This window comes from Chrysemys picta, chromosome 3, assembly GCF_011386835.1.
Source record: "Chrysemys picta bellii isolate R12L10 chromosome 3, ASM1138683v2, whole genome shotgun sequence".
Lineage (NCBI taxonomy): Eukaryota > Metazoa > Chordata > Testudines > Emydidae > Chrysemys > Chrysemys picta.
The window spans coordinates 112,591,433-112,612,219 of record NC_088793.1 but is presented as its reverse complement, the minus strand read 5'-3'; the positions used below and the strand labels follow the sequence as shown (position 1 = coordinate 112,612,219).

General features: G+C 44.0%; 1 protein-coding gene across 13 annotated transcripts in view; it reads right to left on the bottom strand.

The window, feature by feature from the left end:
* SASH1 (SAM and SH3 domain containing 1) overlaps nt 1-20,787 on the bottom strand; it is an 817,652-nt gene that overhangs the window by 49,186 nt on the left and 747,679 nt on the right. For 2 of the 13 annotated variants that reach the window (XM_024112727.3, XM_024112729.3), the window contains exon 1: nt 6,118-6,274. The exons of 10 other annotated variants lie outside the window; for them this stretch is intronic. In XM_024112727.3, coding sequence (XP_023968495.2) covers nt 6,118-6,129 — 12 coding nt within the window. In that variant the 5' untranslated portion in view covers nt 6,130-6,274. Of the gene's footprint in view, nt 1-224; nt 377-6,117; nt 6,275-20,787 lie in introns of those variants that run through there. One more of the 13 variants, XM_042848225.2, reaches the window with a different exon arrangement.

Below are 20,787 nucleotides of genomic sequence, written 5' to 3'. Positions count from 1 at the left end.
TTGACTTTTTCCAGTCTTCCCAGAAAATCAAAACCAGCAGTACAAGAAGGGGACGGGAAGGAAGATACTTCATCCTCTGTCTCGTTCATTAGTTACACGCCGCCACAGCTACAAAATCCTCTTTCTCCTCCTCCCCCTATCCCACACTCTTTTTGAAGGCTCTCAAGGCTAGGCTTAGGATGGACACAGCATTCCTCCAACAAAGACCAAGGGAAAACTCTGACCTTTTCAGATATACAGTATAGTCCATATTCCCCAGCATCCCGTTTCATTTTGCGTCTGATCCATTATGCTCAGTTCCAGCTGTTTTCCCTCAAGTATCAAACATTACAGAGGCAAATAAAAATTCACTCGCTCCAGCAGCAGACACACAACAAGCTGAAACAATTTATTCCTTGTGGACGAAATGAGGGTTCCAATTTTTGAGACAGATCCAACGTTCAATATGCTACTTCCTCTGTTTTAATCTATTTAGAATGTAAAAAGGGGAAGAGGGGGGAGGAAGGCACTCCAGCTCTTACAGTACAGGACTAGCACTGTATGCAGTGCATTCCAGCAAACACTGCCCATTCCAGCTGGAGTGCAGCACAAATTGTATACCTTTGTCTTTGTGTAGACCCCAGCCAATTCATCACATTCTAAGGTCCAGCTCAAAAATCTTAATGCATCTTCCTCTCAATGAACTTTAGGTCATCTGAGCTTCTATGTCAGACTGCATTATTTTCTTCTCATGAAAAAAAACCACCCTGTTTTTACCTAACTGTGAGCCTATTTAAAGGCTGGCAAAATAGGAGAGCTTATAGGCTTTAAAAATATACATAAAGGTCAGAATGGAATAACAATATAAACCACAGGACAGGATGTCAAACGGCAAACACACTGGGGTATATTTTCAAAGTCCAAAATGGCACTGAGATGCCGCTTATTGAAAGTCAATGGGAATTAGGTACAGCTTTGAAAATGTATCCCTCACAGGGCCAAATTTTCTGCTGGTGCAATTCCTTTGAAGCCAGTGGAGTTGTGCCAGCAGAGCATTTGACCCACATTCCTCAATTTACTTGATTAAAACAAAATTCACATTATTCTAAAATAAAAAGGACTAAATGGTCTGCTGGACGGATGCAGTATGGCAATTCCAATGTTGCTAAACACAAAGAATCTGAAAGACCCAGTGAGTGCATTTATCATAGGGACCAACATAGTATGTAATTAGTTACCCAGAGTGAAAGATTATTATTTTAACACAACGAAGTAGGATAGCAGCAGACTGATTTAAAGAAAGATACATCATAGAATCATAGAAGATTAGGGTTGGAAGGGACCTCAGGAGGTCATCTAGTCCAATCCCCTGCTCAAAGCAAGACCAACACCAACTAAATCATCCCAGCCAGGATTTTGCCAAACCAGGACTTAAAAAGCTCTAAGGATGGAGAGTCCACCACCTCCCTAGGTAACCCATTCGAGTGCTTCACCACTCTCTTAGTGAAATAGTGTTTCCTAATATCCAACCTAGACCTCCCCCACTGCAACTTGAGACCATTGCTCCTTGTTCTGTTATCTGCCAACACTGAGAACAGCCAAGCTCCATCCTCTTTGGAACCCTTCAGGTAGTTGAAGGCTGCTATCAAATTCCCCCTCACTCTTCTCTTCTGCAGACTAAATAAGCCCTGTTCCCTCAGTCTCTTCTCATAAGTCATATGCCCCAGCCCCCAAATCATTTTCGTTGCCTTCCGCTGGACTCCCTCCAATTTGTCCACTCCCTTCTGTATGGACAAAAATGGACACAGTACTCTAGGTGTGCCCTCACCAGTGCCGAATAGAGGGGAATAACTACAGACTGGTCAGCCTCACTTCAGTCCCTGGCAAACTCGTGGAGCAGGTCCTTAAGGAATCCATTTTGAAGCACTTGGAGGAGAGGAAGGTTATCAGGAACAGTCAACATGGATTCACCAAGGGCAAATCATGCCTGACCAACCTGATTGCCTTCTATGACGAGATAACTGGCTCTGTGGATATGGGGAAAGCGGTGGATGTGATATATCTTGACTTTAGCAAAGCTTTTGATACGGTCTCCCACAGTATTCTTGCCAGCAAGCAGGGCCGGCTCCAGGCACCAGCGAAGGAAGCAGGTGCCTGGGGTGGCCAATAGAAAGCGGCGTCACTCCGTCCGTTATTGGGGTGGCATGTCTGTGGTCTGTGGCGGCAATTCAGCGGCAGCTCAATCACTCCGCCTCAGAATTCGGCGGTGGGCCCTTCACTCTCTCTCCTCCTCTTCGGCGGCACTTCGGCGGCAGCTCAATTGGGTTTTTCTTTTTTCTTTTTTTTTTCACTACTTGGGGCGGCAAAAAAGCTGGAGCCAGCCCTGCCAGCAAGTTAAAGAAGTATGGATTGGATGAATGGACTATAATATGGATAGAAAGCTGGCTAGATTGTCGGGCTCAACGGGTAGTGATCAACGGCTCAATGTCTAGTTGGCAGCCGGTATCAAGCGGAGAGCCCCAGGAGTCGGTCCTGGGGCCGGTTTTGTTCAACATTTTTATTAATGATCTGGATGATGGGATGAATTGCACCCTCAGCAAGTTTGCAGATGACCCTAAGCTACGGGGAGAGGTAGATAGCTGGAGGGTAGGGATAGGGTCCAGAGTGATCTAGACAAATTGGAGGATTGGGCCAAAAGAAATCTGATGAGGTTCAACAAGGACAAGTGCAGAGTCCTGCACTTAGGAAGGAAGAATCCCGTGCACCACTACAGGCTGGGGACCAACTGCCTAAGCAGCAGTTCTGCAGAAAAGGACCTGGGGATTACAAGAAGATGGATATGAGTCAGCAGTGTGCCCTTGTTGTCAAAAAGGCCAGCAGCATATTGGGCTGTATTAGTAGGAGCATTGCCAGCAGATTGAGGGATATTTGTTTGATTAAAAGCAACAGCAGAGTCTGACCAGCAGAACTTTCCTACCAAGCAGGAGAGTGTGTGGCACAGAATATATATCTATATTTTTTTTTGTAGGGGAGAAAGACTTAATATCTTATAGATTAGGCCTTACGCATCTGTCATTACAAGTGGTAGTCACAAGAGCTGGTCTGGATTTTTTTCAGTTAATAACTTTTTTGTTGGAAAATGCTGATTCTTTGAAACAAATTGTTTATGGAAAAGGATTGGGTTTGACAGATTTTCCATTTTGAAAGCAATTTTGAAAAAAGTTTTGAAATTATTGAAACAGGACATTTTGGTGTTTTCTGAACAAAAAGTTCCATTTTTTGGTTTGAAATGGCTTTTCATTTTGAAATGTAAATTCATTTATAATTTAAAAATGTGAAAAAAATAAAAAAGGTCAAAATTGGAACCAAATGTGTCAAAATGATCAAAACAAAATGTTTTGACTGATCTTATCCTCTTATTTTTTCTTTTTTTTTTTTGGTTCACAAAATTTTTCAACATTTCAACTTTTCATCCCAATTTAGGATGGGAAAAAATGTTCCAAGTCTCAAAATTTCTCACAGGTTGGGAAAACCATTTCCCACCCAGCTCTAGCAACCGTTCTCCTGTAGGCTTTTTCAATGCTGCTTGCTATCAAAGTTGCTATCAAAATCTTCTTAAGTTTTTCAACGTATTGTAACAATACAAAAGTACAGGCATAATCTCTGGCTATTCAGGGGAGACCTTTGCTAGGGCTGGCTCCAGGCACCAGCGTAGCAAGCAGGTGCCTGGGGTGGCCAATGCAGAGGGGGGCGGCACGTCTGGCCATTCGGCGGCAATTCGGCGGCGGGGCCGTCACTCCCTCTCGGAGCGAAGGACCTGCCGCCGTAGAATGAAGCAGCGGTAGAACTGCTGCCGCTTGCGATTGCGGCTTTTTTTTTTTTTTTTTGCTGCTTGGGGCGGCAAAAACACTAGAGCCGGCCCTGACCTTTGCAAAGTGTTGCCCTGAGGTGGAACAATTTTATAGGTGACGAAGGAAATCTACGTTACAATCAATGGCTTCCTGCAGGGGAAAGGTCCTACAGCAATCAAGGCTAGCAATCAGAAAGGGCACTTTATAGCAGTCAACATGGTAGGTGTCCCACTCAGAGGTCAGAGAGCGCTTACAGTGCAGTGAGTCTATAAATGTTTTATTGCTACACATATAAGGCTATCCTATTACACTAAATTTCAGCACAGTTAACCCTTTCTGTACAGCAAATAGAAGCATCTAATATGCATAATACCCTGACTCTTAAGTAGCCTTATTAAGAGACCTTCCTGAATATTCGAAAGGGAAACCAAATGGATTTACAGTACTGTAAATAGGAACAACCTAATTTCCATCCTTGCTGCTTCAAATTTTTTCCATCCAAAAGCCCATATGGCTCAACTTTTAATTATTTTGGCTAATGCTGTATGTAGTAATTCTGTGGTGAATGCTTAAGTGTTTCATTTCTAGTTTCCATGGCAACATTACATCAGATTGCAGACAGCTGGCTCCACAGTTTTAAACCATAACAAATTGACCAAGCCAATACAAAAAATGATACATGCTTTAAAGAGACAGTGCGCCATTCTGCTGCCAGTGGAACAGAGCAAAGCCTATGGGGCCTATTTGGCACTTATGCTTGGGCGGAGTCTCCTTTCCCAGCTTCTTTTGGAACAAGTGCATCTTTGACACATCTGCAATGTTCTAATAGTGAAGAAATTGGGCCAGTTTGGAGAACTCTATTGGAGAACACAACCGCACGAAGGGCTACAGGGAAACTGGAATTAAATTAACAGCATCTGTAAATACCAAGGACTGCATACAGAGAACTGCAACAATCATGTATTGAATGACTGGAAAAGTATAACTCCAAGCTGTAGCTGCAGCCTCAGCTCTTTCTCTGAGAGCAAGTGTGACCATAAGACTGTGAAAATGTTCTTGAAACCCTAACTGTGCCACCACCTTTGCCGTGCTCTATGCCCAGAATGTCCTCCTTGATTCTGTACCCCACACAACCTCCCCTTCGTCCTTCAATAGCTATTCTCAAAAACCATATTTTTCCACAATTAGAACAATTTTAAAAGTAATTGTTTTAAAAAAAGTAATCCAGGGACTAAAATAAGCACTGCAGCCCCATAACTTACTGTCCTCCATCCCACTTGCCTCCTCCCCATTTGACTTTTTTATGCTGTCAACATAAGTTCTTTGGGGCAAAAATATGTACCTTGTTCTAGATCTATGAAACACTATCCAGTCCATTTTAGGTGGAATATAAATAATAATAGTGAACAATCCTAACTTCCCTGCTTGAATTAGAGCTTTATAAAGCGTGTTCACATTTATGAGGGTATATGGAATTATTGGACTAATATAAAACAGAAATAGCTAACACTCTGCAGGGAAATTTTTGGGATCACTTCAGGGTTTCAGAGGCATTCTTTGTAAAACACATAATGTATGATTGCTTGCTAGCCCACTCCTAATAAAATAGAAGTATTTAAGAAATATCAGGGCCATGTCCAGATAAATCCAGCTTACTTGATTTATCTGCTTCAGCTCTGTAAACAAAAACATACATGATGTTTTACTCAAGCTGTATGAAGCCATTTGGAAAGATATCAAACTTCTGAAATTAATTTCATGCCCTAGTAATAGTTTATTCCTGCACTGAACCAGAAAATCTCCCAACAAATCTCCAAATTTGAGTCCAAATTGCAATTGTGTTGGGACAGTCAGACAATTCTTGAGGGGCAGAATGGGGCAAATACACAAGTTCTATGTACGATGTGCCCCATAATTAACCACTTATTAATCATTCCAGAACTCCGAGCCTATGTCAAATCAAACAGATTTGCTTCTTGCATTGGGAGACGTGGTTACATGTATCCCTTCTCCCTTCTCTCTGAAACAAGCCTTACGCCCGCCAAAAATATAATCATTTTACTATCGGGGCAGGAAAAAACAGCCCCCTCCCCCCCCAAGAAGCCTGACTCTAGTCGGGGACTGGAAAATAGAACAGAAGAGAGTACAGAGTCCCAGGGAAAGGAAAAGAAGAGACAAGAAAAGCTCAGCATGTTATGCGGTGCCTAAGAATAACCACAAAAGCCTTTTCTTTCTCTGAGACAGGAGGCACATCCTCTCCGTATCATCCACACACTTAATGACTTACCGGCTTCGGCATTTATAGGCCTACAGCTCAGTTCCAAATAATTCCCCCAAGTGCTCAACTCCTGCTCTGTCAGCTTTGTAACCCTAAAATTTAGGATTAGGCACTTCTTCTTAAGTACTATATTCGATTAGTATCCTGTGCACAAGACACCTCTTCACCAGAGTTACATTATCAGTCATCACACTGGCTCCGACTCCACTGGTTAATATGTAAAGACGAAAAAAAGCATGTTGCTGGACTCAATTAGCTGCTTTCTGCTCACTGACTGATTCCCCCAGTTACTTGCTAGCTGCCTAGCTTGCAAGAAAGGCATAAGTCATCAGCTCTAAGCAAATCTTCTATTCACCACAAGGAAAAAAGGGAGTGTTGTACATGGCAAACAATCCCTGTTTTCACTGACGAAGGCTTGCTGACCTCTTGCTGGCCTCCAGTTCCTTAATTACTGTCTATGGAATTTCAGTGAAAGAAAAAAAACATACAGAGAATCTGTGCAAAGCCAGGATGAGAACTGACCCTCAAACACTACTGCTAGAGTGGAGACTGTCTCTCTAGGAAATACATCTAAAACCTTTTACCAGGTTGGGGTTTGGTTTTTTTTTATTCTTTTGACAAAAAGCCCCCAGAGAGATCCCGACTGAAAAATAACCCTTGCCTGAACATTATTCTTGAAATTATAGAATCTAATTTTTTAATAATCATTAAGTGGGAATTCAAATGTTCTTCCCTCACCCGAGTGCCATTTAAGTTCTCTCCCAAATCTTACTGACCAAAATCTCAGTTTAGCTCAGGTTATCATGATGCTGCTTCGCCAGGCACTAGAACGTGCACATGAAAAGTGAGCTCTCTCCCTGTTTCTCCCAAGGCTGGGCTCAAATCTCTTGCCTCGTGCCTGATCTCCACCTTTACTGGGAGATAATCTGAGGGCTTGTCCACACGGAGACATAGTGTACAGCAAACTGGGTGTAAATCTACAGCGCACCAGCCTGCACATACTACCACGCCACATGGACCCCATTACTGCCCACTAAAAGTTCCGTAGTGCACTTTGACTTATTGCTGTTTCAAGCAGCAGAGCAGTACCGAGAATCTGGCCCTTTTGGTGTGTGCAACATGTTGTTCTTTCATGACCCATCTAGCCATCTGGATACTTTTTTACTTTCTCCATCTTAGTACCAATGTCTATAAAGCCAAACCTGTGCAAAGCAGGGCCCTTTCAGATCCATAGAAATCATGTGAACCTTTTTCTGGTTTTATTTTGATGAGTTTCATACTCATCTGAGTTTTGCTTTTCACTTGAACCCCAAAAATCCAAGTAAAACTCAGCTGAAACTTCTGAGCTTTGGGAGAAACTGCTGAGTTTTCTCAGATTTCCATGAGACACTGGCCAGCTTCACTTGAAATTTGTCTAGGGTTACCATACGTCCGGATTTCCTCGGACATGTCCGGCTTTTTGGTGCTCAAATCCCCGTCCAGGGGGGAATTGCGAAAAAACCGGACATGTCCGGGGAAATAGGGAGGCAGCATAAGTCAGGGTCCGCCCGGCCCTAGCAGGACCCGCCGGGTCCGCAGCACAGCCCAGCCGCCCGGCTACATTGTAGCGAGCTCGGGCAGGGGAAGGAGTGGGGGGCGCAGCCACAGAAGGCGGCGGAGGGGCCGCTGCTGCCCCCAGAGGCCGGGCGGACTGCGCGCCCCAGCCGAGCCCGCAGGACCACGGGGAGGCCGGGCCCAGCCAGCAGCTCGGGCTTCCCTCACGGGCTGGGACTCCCCGGCCACTGGGGGACCCTTTCTACGGCCCCGTCACCCTGCGTGGCAGGAAGAAGGCTGCGGCGTGGGGCAGGAGTGCGGCCTGTGCCGGGGCTGCAGGGACCCGCGCTGCCCCGGTCACCGCTGAGCATCCGAAGCCCCCACCAGGCAGAGGCTGCTGGGTGAGCGGGGGAGCAGGGCAGGCGGGGGGGGGTGTGCAGAGGCTGCAGGGTGAGGAGGAGCAGGGGAGGCAGGGGCATAGAGGCTGCAGGGGTAGGGGGGCGCAGCGGCAGGGCAGGCGGGGGGCGCAGAGGCTGCAGGGATGGGGGGATGCAGGGGCTCCAGGGCCAGTGGGGAGCAGGGGGCACAGAGGCTGCAGGAGCGGGGGGGGGTGCAAGGGCTGCAGAGCGAGTGGGGAGCAGGGAAGCACTTAGCAACTCCCAACCAAGATCAAAGCGGGAGGGAGGAGGGGGAATGTGGGGTGCTCAGAGGAGGGGGCAGAGTTGGGGCAGGGACTTTGGGGAAGGGGTTGGAATGGGGGTGGGGTTGGGGTGGGGCCGGGGGGGTCGGGGCGGGGAAGGGGTGGAGTTGGGGCGGGGCCAGGACCCCGTGGAGTGTCCTCTTTTTTAAATGTTTGAATATGGTAACCCTAAATTTGTCCCAGATTCAAGCATGGGGAAAGCTGGCCCAAGTTTTGGGCTTGCAACTTCAGTTTTTCCTGGTTTCAGGTTTCATTAAGAACATTTCACAAAGCTAATCACAGCACAGGCTATGTATATAACATTGTGTGGAGTTTGGATGTGCTAATATGGGCCATACTGTAAGGTTAGAAGAAAATTACTCCCGTCTTTACAAAAATTATAAGGGGTCAAAAATGTGTTTGCCACTTAGCAAAAAGAAACCGTATAAATTAAACATATTGTGCAAATTATCCCTAGCATTAAAATTCAGTAACACCAGAGCTGAATTTGGACCAGTATTACTTCTGAAGAAAACAAAGGAGTTCACCAATGGCTAGTCAGATGAGAGACACATTACACATTAGCTGGCGATGACATTGCCTGCTGAAATTAGTGGGAAATGTGTGTCATATTTCTTTAGAAAAAAATAAATGTAATTCTCCTAGGAGGTCTGTCTATTCTGGAACAGTTGCTGAGGCAAGTTTCAAAATGTTAACTATTTGCAGGTTTTCAGTTAAAATAACTTTTTAGGACACATCTTTGACTGCTCCATTCGTGAGCCAGATACTGCGACAATTCCCCCTGTTGAATAATACCTTATACTAGGTAATTAGTCTAATTAATTTTAATGGGATGACATGCATAGTAATGTACCACTCAGAATGAGTAAGAGTGGCAGAATCAACATCTATTTAATGTCTGTTGCAGTAAAATTCCTCCCTCATTCTCCCTCAAGGTCTAGTACATTTTTCATCAGCCCAAATAATACTGTATGTGAAACAGTGTTTCTAGCAATGGTAAGGTCTTAGCAGCCTTTTGCGTGACATGTTTTGGCAGGGCTGAGGTGGTCTGGGGAGACCGCCATTCTTTGGAATATACTGTACTAAAAATCAGGGCTTTGGAGCGGAGCTCGGAGCTGGAGCGCGGAGCAGCTCCATAGCAGTGGAGCTCCAGGTTTTTGCCTGGAGCTGGAGCAGAGTCGGAGCACAGCTCCAAAGCCCTACTAAAAATGAATGGAGCTTAACATCACCATCCATGAGTACCAGTTTCTTGGACTAGAATAAAAACCTTGAGTGAAAACAGTGAAGTGATTAAATGTAGTTAAATTCATGTCAAAGATGGTTCAGATTAACAGAGGCCCCTTTAAGGCCTTGTCTACATAGGCAGTGGTATGTAGGGTACAGGCACTACACATGTGGCTACATGTCACAGTGGAAAGCAGGTGGTGTCCACACTGTAGCGTGAAGCTATACATGGCAATGAAAGGCTCTGGCACGGGGCGGAGAGGAGGGGAGAAGCAGCAGGTAAAGAGTCTGACAGCTTCCCTCTGCTGGGGCCTTTCCCCATTGCAGGGAGCTGTCAGAACCTTTCCCTGCTGCCTTTCCCCTACCAGAGCCTTCCCCCATGGTGGGAAAAGGCTCCATCAGCAGGACACTACACTGCTAAAAATAGCAGTGTAGATGGGGGAGGCACTACTTGGGTGCATAGAGAGCCATGTAGGGTACATACCCTAAGATTCTGGCATGTCTTTATTTGCCTAAGTAGTGCCTCACCTCTACACTGCTACTTATACCCATGCTAGGGGGGAACCAGGGCCAACTCCAGGCACCAGCCGAGCAAGCTCGTGCTTGGGGCGGCAGATTCTAAGGGGCAGCATTCCGCCCAATCCTAGGGCGGCACAGCCGCTTTTTGGGGGTTTTTTTTGTTTGTTTGTTTGCTGATCTGGCCGCCCTGTAGGGGGCGGCGGCGCAGAGGAGGGGAGCGCCCTGCTGGGAGTGGGCTGTGCACTCCGTCTACCCCAGTCGGTGCCAGATCTATAGCAAGCCCGGCAGGGCAGCCCGCGTCCTTCCCTCCCCGCCGACCGGAGCGGAGCCCTTCCGGCAGGCGGCGTGGCGGTTGGGGCCGCGTGGCGAGCGCCCCGCTGAAGCCCTGGCCGCCCCCCTTCTCTCTCTTCCCCTGCTGCCTCCCCCTCCGCTAACCGGGACACATCTGCAGCGCAGGGAGTCCCCCTACACCCTGGCTCCAGCCGTGCCGCAGGTTTTTTTTTTTTTTTGCTTGGGGAGGCAAAAAAGCCAGAGCCGGCCCTGGGGGGAATGCTGTATATCAACTCTACAAGCTGCTGTAAGATTTGTGCAGAACACACATACCCCTAATGAGGGGTGAAATAATTTAAATTCTGTTATTACAATATTTTTACAACAGTAAAATGATTAAAGGCACCATCATAAGCAAAATGAAGGAAACGCCAATCCCGGGGGAGGCAAGTGGCAATCAACTTGAGCTCAATTAAGATTCCCTGTTGTACCATAGCTAAAGATTATTCAGCACGGTCCTGCCAAGTGGGGGAATGAAACACATGGATTTTGAAACTCTTGATTCCTGAGCTGAGCAAGACTTTGTTCCAGAAGTAACATGCTTAGTCTTCAAAGGGACAGCGTGGGGAGAGGGAAACCACATTACATTTACAGCATCTCCTGCTGGCTGATTCATACATGGAGGATGGCATATTCCATAGAAAGAACTGTTAACCAGCTGAATAGAAAGTAGGGGAATTAGGCAGCTGCCAGATGGGGAAAAGTATAGAAAGAACAAGGTAACATGTTAGCCCGGAGGAGGAAATATTAATGAAGCCTCCCCCTCCATATAACGGCCTAATATCTTGTAGTAAATTAAGACAGCATGCCCTTGTCCACATGATCAGAACTGTGCTGGCTACCACTATGTTTAAATACAGTTGTTGCCTGAAGGCTTCTAAGCCTTTTTATTTTTAGCAATATTAACAGGGATGTTTTTCTTAGACTTCTTACAAATTAATTATATAGGGCCAAATTCAGCACTAGCGTAAGCATGTACAATTCCTGTTGAAAGTCAATGGGAGTTTTGCAATAAGCTGGTTGTTAGAAAATAAGAATTCCTTGTAACAATGGTCAGGGAAACACTAGAGCCCTACAAGCCACAATGGTGATTAAACCTACAAACAGCTAGACAGTTTCTGATCACAGCATGGAGATGGCCCCCATGGTGATCTGTAATGGCAAAAAAACTGATTAAGTTTTATTTTTAACCCTACACCCAAATAGGCATCTCTTGTATGTTTTAGAAATGCTCTGGAAAATTTCAGACTGAAAGGGAAAAAATAACAGTTTTTAAAAGCCAAGTATTAACAAATCTTTGACTAACTCCTGCTATATCATCATCACCACACAGTACTCATACAACTTTTAAACACTGAATTGCTCACTGGAACCTAAAATGCTGATTTGTGTTTCTCTTGTTAATGTTCCCGTAGGTTACTACACCCGTGGGGCAATAAAGTTGGCCATATGTTTGGGGAAAGGTCAGGTCTTTTGTTATGCTGTAGTTCTTTAGCCAACCTCACTAGGACATAATTGTGAGCTGCTGAGCCTGTGATGTCAGTGGGAGATGAGGGCATTCAGCACCTTATAGGATGAGGTCCTATGTTCTACATGTAACCTGGGAATTCAGTGCTATGACTATAAAGCTAGTCTTGACAATTACGGATTCTTTCTTTGTTATAACTATTTCTAAGCATTGCCAATATTATAAGGAGGTGCAGAGACATTAAATCACATCAGTGCATGCTGGAACTGACAAACCTGTGTTGAAACAGAACTAAATACAGTACAGTGTAAAAACAAAAAGCTCTTCATTCATCCAAAAGCATGCTCAGCAACCAGCTTCCTTCCACTACTTCAAAGATCATGCAAGCCCTTGAGGGACCATAAGCTCCTCAAGAAACAGTACAACACACACATCCACTTCCACCCTCCAGCTTTTCATGGAGAAAAACTTCTTGCATAAACTTAGAAGTCTCCATTTGTTAGAGACAAAGATATGCTAGTTCTAATGCCTGAAAGTTTACACTCTCTAGGACGAAATAATTTTTCAAAAATGTTAAAGCTATCAATCTATATATAGTCAGTATCACCTTGTACACTGTAGTGACTGAAATAATCACAAATGATAAATATTCCTCATATTCTCTCCTTGGCTAATGATAAATACAGATTGTGAAATTCACTGGCTTTTAATTTACTTCCAATTAGTTCAACTGACTATATTACAACATAAAGAGCTGGGCTTTTTTCCTGGTTACTATAATATAGAGTCTCAGATTATTAGCAATAACAACTTGAACAACTGGTTGAAGGTTTCAGGAATCCATCTGTAGCAAGACTAAAATCAGTAGAGATTTTTAAAGAATTGCTACATTTGGAAAGTATCAGCAGCCTTAATCATTACAATTCTGTTACCTAGTGCAGCATTACAGATTTACTGTCATTTTTCTTAGATTTTGGGACAGAATTGGTTTTAAAGAAATTATACTGGAATTTTTCAACTTCTTTATATTTATCAACCAATATAATAGTAACTGTAATGCTAAGAACCAATTCTAACAGTAGACTTTTATTTAACCATGTTTTATTCCCAACAGTTTTATAAAAGGGGGGCAGGTGCATGAATAATTCCCGATTTAACATTTTAGAACCTCTTTAAATAGTTATTTAATTATAAATTGGACAAAGGTACATAGGAATTGCCATAGTGGATCAGCCCTGTGGTTCAACTAGTTCAGTATCCTGTCTCTGGCTGTGGCCAGATGCAAAAATCAATGCTTCACATTCTTTTAAATCTTAGGCCCATTAAGCTATGTAGTAAAATGAAACACGTCCTTTGTGAAAAATTATAAAGAATGAAAACAGTAAAAGCACCTTTGGTACTCACTGGAACTATTTTCTGTGGGGACTCTATTTCCTCTTATTAAGAAATGTATTAGCATAAGATGGATAACAGCAGAAATCAAGTAGGAAGCTTTTCTAAGCAATGGCCTTACAGTAGATGGTGATTTGCATTATATACCTCAGGAGTTAGTCCCGATCTGCTGACATGCTTTACAAAGAAAATAAGTGGGTGGGTTAATTTAGTGCTGGTGAAAGGTGCTGAGTTGACAGCCCTGGAGACTGAAGTCCTCTGTTTATTCAAAGGGCAGGTACAACCGGGATAGCGGTAGTGCTTGTTTCCCCACTGATAACGTGGCTTCACTCCTGGCAGGAATGAAGGAGCAGTTCATTTTCTAGGCCTGTTCATTCCTTGCTCTCTTTGCTGAGACTGACGAGGGCACCAAGCAGTATGGGAAGCTACAGGAGCACGGCATGGTTAAAAGAGGAACTCTCTTCAAACGAAACCATATAATACCATTTTGAGTCTGTGCTAGCAAATCAGATTTCTGGATAGCAGCCAGCTCTTTCTTGATCAAAGTTGAAACAAAGTACAAACAATTCAGCCAATGATAATTATGACTTAATTTAACTTATACCTAAAGAAAATGTCAGTGATGTTTATTAGTGGTTTCTGGCCTAGTGGGTATACTGTGGTGGGTACACTTTCTGTCATAATACTCTCTCCCTAAAACCCACACAAAACAAACAAAAAAAGAACAGATCATGACAACTGGTACCAGTTAGCAGTCTCAGTAGAGGTGCATGGAGAGAGAATTATGCCATCTCATCCTAGTGATGATGGTTCTTTCAAGTAAGGGTTGAGGCACATTTGTAGAGCAGGGTAGGGAGCTATGCACGGCTATCTCCATGCTGTACTCCCACTTTGGATGAGCAGAAGATTTCAGTCTCCAGATTTATCAAATAGGCCAGTATCTTTGCAGAGCACAGAAGTCACATCAGTTAGCATACAAAAGAAAGCAATGTGGTCATGAAACCTTCCCTTTTCTTCCCCAGACTTTCCAACTCCTAGGAGAGGACAAATAAGCACTTATATAAAATCCAGAGAGGGTCTTGTTTGTAATCTGCACCTGCTTTATGTCTTAACACTTGGCAAGAGGCAGTGAGAGCATGTCTAGAGAGTTAATGAGACCAGCCTTTATTCCAGAAGAGACATGAAATCAAAATATTAAGATATATTTAAGTAAAATAATTAGAAATTTTACACTCTAGGTGCCCTATCTAACCAAAAAGACAGCAACTATTCCCATAGAGCAGGGATATTGGCTTCCTATACAAGTGAGTAATAGATATACTTCCTGAAAAACAAACTGGTCATGGAGTAATGAGATTAAAAGGTAAACTGCACAAAGCTGGCAGAGAACCAAGTCAGCTACTGGCTTAGCAAATTTTAAAAAACAAACAACCTTACTATTAACAACGTGGAAACAACAGAAGGCAGCCTCTCTTCAGACACAAGAGGGATGACACTCCTGCCCTTTGCTGATTGATGATACCCTGTTTGGGAAAGCAAATAAGACAGAAGGTCCTCTCATGGATCAGGAACTGGTTAAAAGACCGGAAACAAAGGGTATGAATAAATGGTCAGTTTTCACAATGGAGAGAGGCAAATAGCAGTGTTCTCCAGGGGTCTGTACTGTTCAACATATTCATACATGATCTGGAAAAAGGGAGAAACAGTGAGGTGGCAAAATTTGTAGATGATAACTATCTTGAGTAATTTTCTGAGTCCAAAGCAGACTGAGAAGAGTTACAAAGGGATCTCACAAAACTGGCTGACTGGGCAACAAAATGGCAGATGGAATCCAATGTTGATAAATGCAAAGTAATGCACACTGGAAAACATAATTCCAAGTATCCAAACAAAATGATGGGGTCTAAATTTGCTGTTACCACTCAAGAAAGATCTTGGAAGTCATTGTGGGTAGTTCTTTGAAAACATCCACTCAATGTGCAGCAGCAGTCAAAAATGCTAACAGAATGTTAGGACCATTAAGAAAAGGTTAGATAATAAGACAGAAAATATCATAATGCCACTATACAAATCCATAGTATGACATCTCAGTTCTAGTCCCATCTCAGAAAAGTTTTATTAGAATTGGAAAAAGTACAGAGAAGGGCAACAAAAATGATTAAGGGTATGGAACAGCTTCCATATGAGGAGAGATTAAAAAGACTGGAACTGTTCAGCTTGGAAAAGAGCCGACTAAGATGTCTTTTTTGAACAGAGTTTAAAAAAAGAATTAGATAAGTTCCTGGAGGATAGGCTCATCAATGGCTATTAGCCAAGATGGTCACGGATGCAATCCCATGCTCTGGGTGTCCCTAGCCTCTGATTGCCAGAATCTGGGAGTGGATGACAGGGGATGGATTACTCAATGATTGTCAGTTCTGTTCATTTCCTCTGAAGAACCTGGCACTGGCTACTGTTGAAGACAGGATACTGGGCTAGATGGACCATTGGTCTGACCCAGTATGGCTGTTCTTCTGTTCAATTACAACCTATATTCATGGGGACCACACCCCGAAAGAAATATTTCCCAAAGCCCCTCTTCTGACCTTTGAACAAACCCCCAACCTCACCAACCTCGTTGTCAGAAGGAAGCTCCCCACAGGCCAGGACATACCAGCTCAAAGTGGCACCACACCCTGCGAGAACAATAGATGCACAACCTGAAGACATCTCTCCACTGCTATGATGATCAATACCCCCCCCCCAACACATCTTTCAAGATTCCTGGGTCCTAAACATGACTAACACAACATGAGGTGTACCCCATTCAGTGCATCAAATGCCCCAACAACAACTTTGTGGGTGAAATCAGACAATCTCTATGCTCTCGAATGAACTCGCAAAGAACAATGACAAAAACCAAATCCGTTCTATTACCTGCAGGTGAACACTTTTCACAAAGTGATCACTCCATATTTGACCTCTCAATCCTCATCCTCAAAGGAAATCTGCATAACACTTTCAAAAGCCTGGGAACTTAAATTCAAAACTTTGCTAGACACTAAAAACCATAGACTCAACAGAAACACTGGTTTTATGGTTCATTACAACAAGTTGTAATATACACTAGTTTCTACTAACCCTTAATTGCCCATTTTGTTTTCAGTGGTCTCCTGTAGCATGTGGGAACCCCTTATGTTTAACCATCTGTCCCAACTTATATTTAGTTCAGACACTCTGGTTACCTTCCCCAGACCTGTAGAAGAGCTATGTGAAGCATGAAAGCTTGTACCTTCCACAAATGGAAGTTGGTCCAATAACATCTATTACCTTGCCTATCTTGTCTCTCTCAGTTTGTTGTTAGGCAAATGCAAATGATATGGGCTGGGAGGAAAACGAAAATCAATAATCAACCAACCAATTTTTGTTTAAGCCTTCAAATCTCTCTCTGTAGCACTGCTCCTCTAGTTCTGTGTTGCAAGGCAAAACTAACTTCAAAGTCTGTAGTGCTGTAACTCAGAGCTCCCATCCCTCTAGGTCTCCCTCCAACATCCTCCCTCCACTCAGGATCTCCCATCTTAGTTTCCTGGAACTCTCTCCTAATTCTACCTTTATCTCAAGATGCTTGGATGCCTTCCGTGGGGAACACTCCTATCCAGACATACCAACAATGGAATACTCTTCAGGAGACTGCCCACCACTCTGCCCCAGGCAGCTACCAGTGGATCATCATCTTCCCTAGAGGGTAAGGAGGGTGTGGGGACCCAAGAACAGGCAACAGGGTCTTTTCAGGCCCCATTAAAAATGTAGTAAAATGAAAAAAATCCCTCATTACTCAGCTCAGTAAACCATTAACATGGGGGGTTGTGGGGCAGGGCACTTTCCTAATGCAGCTACATGGGCAGACAACTGACTCCCTGCCTGAGCACACACTGCCCGTTTGTTCTTATTTTTCCACGCTTTGCATAATATGAGGGGTGGCCAACCTGAGCCTGAGAAGGAGCCAGAATTTACCAATGTACATTGCCAAAGAGCCACAGTAATATGTCAGCAGCCCCCCATCAGTCCCTCCTCCCCCGCTCCCAGCACCCCCCACCCACCGGCAGCCCCACCAATCAGCACCTCCCCCTCCATGCCTGCACCTCCCTATCAGCTGTTTCGTGGCACGCAGGAAGCTCTGGGGGAGAAGGGGAAGGAGCGAGGGCATGGCAGGCTCAGGGGAAGGGGCGGGAAGGTGTGGAGCAGGGGCAGGTCCTGTGGCAAAGCCAGGGGTTGAGCAGTAAGCACCCCCTGGCACATTGGAAAGATGGCGCCTGTAGCTCCAGTCCAGGGTCGGTGCCTATACAAGGAGCCACAAACTAACTTCTGAAGACCCACATGTGGCTCCGGAGCTACAGGTTGGCCACCCCTGCTTGTGCAGCATAGGGGCCTTAGTGAAGCCACTTAAGAGCATCCCCAACAGGGGATTTAAAGAGCAGGTAAATTTTTCCTCAAACATTTGGGAAAGAGTAGGAGGGACTAGGGGAACAACATTGCGATCTGCTTCTCTCTCACACCTCTTGCCACATATGCCAAGTCTCTCCCACTGCCATATGATGACAAATAGCATTGGGGAGGATGTTCTCTGCCAGGCAAGTTGATTGGCAATTGGACCCACACCAGCACGATGCATGCATGAATTGTCAGTGAAAAACCATATGCGTTCTTCTCAGCTATTAATATCTGCAGAAGCTTCTGTGTGTAGCTGCATGTTAGAGCAAGAAGGTGCTTTTTGGCACAGAGTCACTTTTCTGATCATAACCACACTTGAAAGAAACATGCTTCCCTGCAAGAAAGAGCACTTGCCTGGCTCAGAGTCCCTTGGAATTCAAGGGAAACAACAGACTTTTGAAGATACAAATACACACACACTATCCTTCATAGCCATAGTTTCCCTGGTTCATTTAATGAAACAGCAAAGCTGAAAGAACCATGCTCTTTCATCTTCTTTTTTCTACTATCCACATTAAATGGTGACTTAAAGGGACAACTTGAAACGTCTCACTTTTACCCAACTGAAGTAAATTCCTTAACTGCATGGGGCATCTACCTGCAAAATTTCTGAATAGATTGTCCTGTTTCCTGCCTTTTGGTGTGTCAAAGACGTACACCGAAACCAGAGAAATCACATACACACACAGCAGGGGTCTCTAAATTCTAATGCACAAGCCCCTGATACCCTCCTACCAGACTCCAAGTGCTCTCCAGACCAGTGTTAAAAAATCTGGGGAGCAGGCGATGCTCTCTTGGCCCCATATTCAGAACAGCAGCAGCTCTATGTCTGTGTTATTATTAACCATCCTAATGCAGGATGTGGTGAAAGAGCATAAATGTGAGTTTCTCCAGAGCAGTACATGGGAGAGATGAAACTGATCATCAGCAAAGCAGAGACCCTGTCCATACACAAAGGGCTGTCAAATACAGTGAAAAACTAAAAATATTGGAGGAAACTCTTATTTTCTCTACTTTCTTTCACTTTTAGGATCCCATGGCTCAGTCACAGTGCTAGTGGGTACAAAATGTTCAGATGGAAATTTGATCATCTAAGTTCACAGAGTCCCATTAAAAACTGCTCAGTAACACTTTGGCTCAGAGATTTAATAGAAAAAGGCCAACTAAATCTGCAGATCCATGGAGTTTTAATAAAAACCAGAAATTCCAATTTCAGTGACTCACTAAAAATCATATCCTGAGGTTTCATCCCTGTTGTGAAAAGTTAGGGCTTTTTAAAGAAGGATTCTAATATATTAAAAATTCCTCTGCTTGATGGTCTATGTTAAATGAGTTTGGTGGAATCAGTTTAGTCCCTAGTAGATCAGAGTCCAAATCAAAAAACCATCACCACAAAAGCAATCAGTTGTCATCCTAATAGGCATTGAATGAGCATGGAAACTGAACTGAAGGTGCTCCTTCTAGATCAGAACAGAGGCCCATTGGCAAAGCAGTCTGGAGAAGCATGCATCACTGCTGTCTACTCTACTTCTGCATAGAAAACTTGTCTCCAGACCTATCAATCTGACATTTTTCACTCTGGTGTTCTTTACTTGATTTTCCCAACTTGCAATCTCTTTCACATTTGACGCTGATCACAACCCCATGCCTTTGACCTCATTTTACCCTAGTTTCTTTTTGGTCGATGAAAGGGGTGGCCTCATTGAAATGTAGGGCTGGAAGAGATCTCAAGAGGTCATCTAGTTCAGCCCCCTGCACTGAGGCAGGACCAAGTAAACCACCTCCAGTGACAGGAATTTCACAACCTCCCTTGGTAGCCTATCCAGTATTTAACTAAAACTCATTAAAGAGCCTGATTGGTGCCTTTCACTAGCACTGCATTCACTTGGGGGAGGGGGGGAATTAAAAGAATGGGCAAAAATCTTCAGAGGCGTTTTGAAATGGGCTACATGGGCCCACACCGAACTTAGCAGGAAGATGGTTAAAACCTACCAATGACACACAGAGCTGTAGCAGATGTCTCTGCTCTCAACGTAGAGAAAGACAATCAATCCAGTTTTGGGGGAAAGTTGCTAGGTCACTCCATTAGGGAGAAAACATTGGGACTATCATAGTCAAGTTGTACCTTCAAAGGAATGTCCGACCCCAGTGACTTCTCCGAAGGAACACCCAGTGTTGAAGGATCTAAGAAGGGAGAGCTTTTGGAATTGAGACCCCTGCTGAGTTTGGATCAAAGGAAAAGGGAGTTTCTGAGACAGCTATGTTATGGACGATGTATGTGACTGCCACAAACCTCAATAAAAACCAATTCAGACTTTGTTATATGAGCGCTGTAAGTATAGTCTGCCAGCCACAGAGCCTGGAAGGGACAGTTTTACTTTTGTTCAGAATTTATGTTATCTTATAGGAAGCTTATATTTTGGGGTCTGGGAATAAGAGACCCAAAAGAGACATTTAAACCCATGGCCTTGCTTAATTTGACTCGTTGTCCAGGGACACAGAGTCAGCTAATCTAACTCATATTTCCTACTATAAATGGTAACATTTCAGCCTCTTTCACCCTCTTGAGATGCCACAAGGCAAGAATGACTGTTAATAACCCTTCTATTGGAGCTATGCCTGAACAATGGACTGCACTGGGGAATATAAAAGGAAGGGAGAGGTGGAAATATACCTCCATCTGATATATTGACTTACTTGCTCTGTAAATACAAAGCAAAGAAATATCAAGATAGACTTCCTCCGCTGGACACAAAACCGGCTTGGAAGATGATCTACCAGAAACATAGAGCAATTTGCCCCACAGTTTTCAGATAAATTTGCCATACCAGGGAGAGAACAAGGATTATCATTCCCCTGATCCCATCTAGTTGAAGAATCTTTCAGTTTTTAGAATACTTAAAAGCAAATATTGCTCTAGTAAAAATATTTTTACATAAGAACATCATGGCCATATTGGGTCAGACCCATGGTCCATCTAGCCAAAGATCCTGTCTTGTGACAGTGACTAATGCCAGATGCTTCAGAGGGAACGAACAGAACA